General features: G+C 48.1%; 1 protein-coding gene across 1 annotated transcript; it reads right to left on the reverse strand.

The window, feature by feature from the left end:
• LOC106502335 (protocadherin beta-10) lies at positions 282-3,944 on the reverse strand. Its single transcript, XM_018050249.1, has one exon. It carries the CDS (start codon positions 3,440-3,442, stop codon positions 1,043-1,045), a length of 2,400 nt encoding a protein of 799 aa, XP_017905738.1. The 5' UTR covers positions 3,443-3,944; the 3' UTR covers positions 282-1,042.

The raw sequence follows: 4,153 nt of genomic DNA on the forward strand, positions 1-4,153 counted from the left end.
ATTCTCAAAATGTTTTTTATTTATATTCATTTTTATGCAAGTTATTATATTTTGTTTGAATTATAACAGTCTGCTTTATATATCAGCAAAAGTGAACATCAGAAAATATTAACAAAGAGTAGCATATTTAAAGAAAATGAAATAATATGAACACAGTGAGTGAGTGAAGTTGCTCAGTCGTGTCCGACTCTTTGTGACCCCATGGACTGAAGCCTACTAGGCTCCTCTGTACATGGGATTTTCCAGGCAAGAATACTGGAGTGGGTTGCCATTTCCTTCTCCAGGAGATCTTCCCAACCCGGGGCTCCTGCATTGAAGGCAGACTCTTTACCATCTGAGCCACCAGGGAGTCCCTGGTCCCTAAGCTAAATCTTCTAATATGAACACAAGGATATTATAATGTTGCTCACAAAATGATGCTTCATGGTTTTGGTTTGTTTATTTAAGTTGTTTGGAATGTTTTTGGCTACACAGGCAGCTTGCCAGATCTTAGTTCCCTGACCAGTGAAGAACCCAGGTGCAGACAGTGAAAGCTCTAGGTCCTTACCACTGGACCACCAGGGAATCCTACCAGTGATGTTGCATTTTATCATGAGCAGAATAATAGAGAAATATTTCTTTTAAAATATCCTTTAGAGCTAGATGATACAGTTTCTTATCATGATTAAATATTTTAGTAAGGTCAAGACATGCAGGTACGTCTTCTTAGGTAAAGGAAGTAATGTAGGTGTATAAGATAATGAGATTCAGTCTATGAAATGTACTAGGAAAAAAAAATCAACCTGTTTTCTAGAATGAAAATAGTACTAAACTCTTGTACATTTTGAAGGAACTAAACATACAAACTAATATTTAGATGGGGTACTGATTACAACTAACCTGTTTAATGGGGAAAAAAGAATGAAATAATATTTTAAGATCATATAGTACTTTAAAATAAGGCTTTAAGTTGCAAAATAATTTAACTTGGAGTAATAAAACTAAACTAATATTGATATAGTTTCATAACATTTCAAAAATACGTGAACACATAGAAAAAATTTTACTGAATATTAAATGCAACGCTATTGCGAAATGTGGGATTTTCGTCACTATTTCTCCCAGGATCTTGTGCCTGAACAGTGGGGAGAATCGGCTTCAAGAATTTGAACTCATTCGTCCCAGTCCCTCCCGTCAGACACACCTCGTACTGGTAGCTCTGCGACAGGGTCCCCGTGCCGCTGACGTCCACCAGGTGGCCCGGGAAGTGGCCCTCGGGCACCGGGCAGCGACCCGCCGAGCCCGCCCCGCCCCTCCTGCACAGCCGCACCGCCACGAACACCAGCACCGAGAAGAGGAAGAGCGACGACACCGACGCCAAGGCCACCACCAGGTAGACGGTGAGCGGGTCGGCCGGCGCCGCGGCCGCCGCTTCCGCTTCCTGGGGCGGCAGGTAGGGCTGCGAGAAGCCGTCCACCAGCAGCACGTGCAGCGTGACGCTGGCCGACAGCGGCGGCTCGCCGTTGTCCTTGACCAGCACCACCAGCCGCTGCTTGGGCGCGTCGCGCTCGCTCAGCAGCCGCGCCGTGCGCACCTCGCCGTTGTGCGCCCACACGCCGAACAGCCCGGGCTCCGTGGCCTTGAGCAGCTGGTACGACAGCCAGGCGTTCTGGCCCGCGTCGCCGTCCACCGCCACCACCTTGGTCACCAGGTAGCCCGGCTCGGCCGCCCTGGGCACCAGCTCGGTGCAGGGCGCCGAGGCGTTCTGCAGCGGGTAGAGCACGAAGGGCGCGTTGTCGTTGGCGTCCGCCACGAGCACGCGCACCAGCGCCTGGCTGCTGAGCGCCGGCGAGCCGCGGTCGGTGGCGCCCACGCGGAACTCGAAGGCCCGCAGGGCCTCGTAGTCCAGGGACGTGAGGGCGAAGAGGTGGCCGTTGTCGGGATTGATGGACACGAGGGAGGCGAGGGGCACAGGCAAGTCGGAGGACGGCAGCAGCGAGTAGGTGACCTGGGCGTTGGCGCCGGTGTCTGAGTCTGTGGCGCTGACGCTGCCGATGTGCAGGGCGGGGCTGTTGTTCTCGCGGACCCACAGGGTGTAGGAGGTCTGGGTGAAGGCGGGGGCGTTGTCGTTGACGTCGGCCACCAGCACGGTTATGTTGTGCTCGGTTTTCAGTCTGGGGGTTCCCATGTCAGTGACCGTGATGGTGATGTTGTACTCTGCTTGCCTTTCTCTGTCCAGTGCCCCTTCTGTCATTAGGATGTAAAAATTCTCCACAGAGGGTTTCAGAAGAAACGGCAGATGGTCTGGAATGAAGCAAACTGTCTTTCCATTTTCTCCCGAATCTCTGTCTTTAATCCTAAAAACAGCCAATGCTGTCTCAGGAGAGTTCTCTACCACATGGTTGGAAAGTGATGATATGATCAGTTCAGGGGCATTGTCGTTGGTGTCTAATACCTCGACCCAAACTGAGCATTTTGAAGAAAGGCCCCCACCGTCGATTGCCTGTATATTTATTTTGTAAGACTTTACTAGTTCATAATCAAGCAACAGTCTGAGTATGATTTCTCCAGAAAAAGGATTGATATGAAAGGTTGTTAGAATATCTTCAGAAGCATCAAAAAATGAATAGGATATGTCTGCATTGATTCCAGAGTCTGCATCTCCTGCAGAGACTTGAGCAATAAAGGACCCTACTGGGCTGTTCTCCGGAGCCTGGGTCTCATAGATTGCCTGTGAAAACTGAGGGGCATTGTCGTTGACATCCAGGATCACAATGTGTATATTAGTGGCTCCAGACCTGGGTGGCAACCCACCATCCAGCGCTGTGAGTGTTAAGCTGAACTCTTGCTGTTTCTCCCGATCCAGCGCCCTGTCCAGTACTAGCTCTGGATATATTATGCCTTCATCACTGCCACTAATTTTAATATGGAAAAAAGAGTTGAGGTTGATAGTATAGTTCTGGATACCATTAAGTCCTCCATCTGAATCTTGTGCTCTTTCTAGTTGAAATGAGGTCCCTTCAGCTGTATTTTCTAATATTTTTAAGACTGTCTCTTTGTCTCGAAAAACTGGTGAATGATCATTTATGTCCCTCACCCTCAGCTCAATCCGGTAAATCTGAAAGGGATTATCCATTAAAATTTGAAAATACAGCATACAGGGTTCTCTGGAGCCACACAGCTTCTCCCGGTCCAGTTTTTCATTTGTAAGCAAATCCCCAGTTTGAGAGTCCAGGAGCAAGTGTTGTTTGTTATCATCAGAGACCACCCGCGCTCCCCTTGCAAGCAACTCCTTGTCCCCCAGCCCCAGATCCTTAGCTATATTGACTACAAAGGATCCTCTCTCTGTTTCCTCTGTCACCGAGTAACGTCCAAACCCAGAGCCTGCCAAGGATACTCCCCCAAACAGAAGAAGAAACAGGACTTGCCTTTGTCTTGAGCAGGGAAATCGTCTAGCCTCCATAGCTGCTTCTGAACACGTCTTTCATTAATATTGGTAACAATCACCGATTCCACTGTAAATAAACAGCAGTCGCAAACCGCAGATCTACACCGTGTAGTAGCAAAGGTCTGGGTATGTTTTATAACCCCCTTTTCTAATCTTGGGTTGCTACATAGCTTTTCTCCCTGGTCTACCTGCCGCAATCTTCCTTTTTATGTCAGTGACTCACCGCAGCACTCTCAGTTCGTTCAGGTTTTTACCCCCGTCTCTTTAGCCTGCAGCGCCACCGCGTGGCCTCCAACAGACTCAAATTGTTGTACCCAATTTGTGCGCTTGTATCTTTGTTATTTAAATGTTTCATTTTTCTTTTGTATCATTAAAAATAATGTTAAGATAGGGGACTGTTCACTTTGTTGAAATTTTTCACTGCTTATGGGGAAAGTTAAAAATTCATCAGTTGATGGCAATGATAACCCTGTATGCGAGACCGCAAAAGAGACACAGATGTATATAGAACAGTCTTTTGGACTCTGTGGGAGAGGGAGAGGGTGGGATGATTTGGGAGAATGGCATTGAAACATGTGTAATATCATATAAGAAACGAATCGCCAGTCTAGGTTCGATGCAGGATACAGGATGCTTGGGGTTGGTGCACTGGGATGACCCAGAGGGATGGTATGGGGAGGGAGGTGGGAGAGGGGTTCAGGATTGGGAACACGTGTACACCCGTGG

The sequence above is a fragment of the Capra hircus genome, chromosome 7 (genome assembly GCF_001704415.2).
Source record: "Capra hircus breed San Clemente chromosome 7, ASM170441v1, whole genome shotgun sequence".
Taxonomy (NCBI): domain Eukaryota; kingdom Metazoa; phylum Chordata; class Mammalia; order Artiodactyla; family Bovidae; genus Capra; species Capra hircus.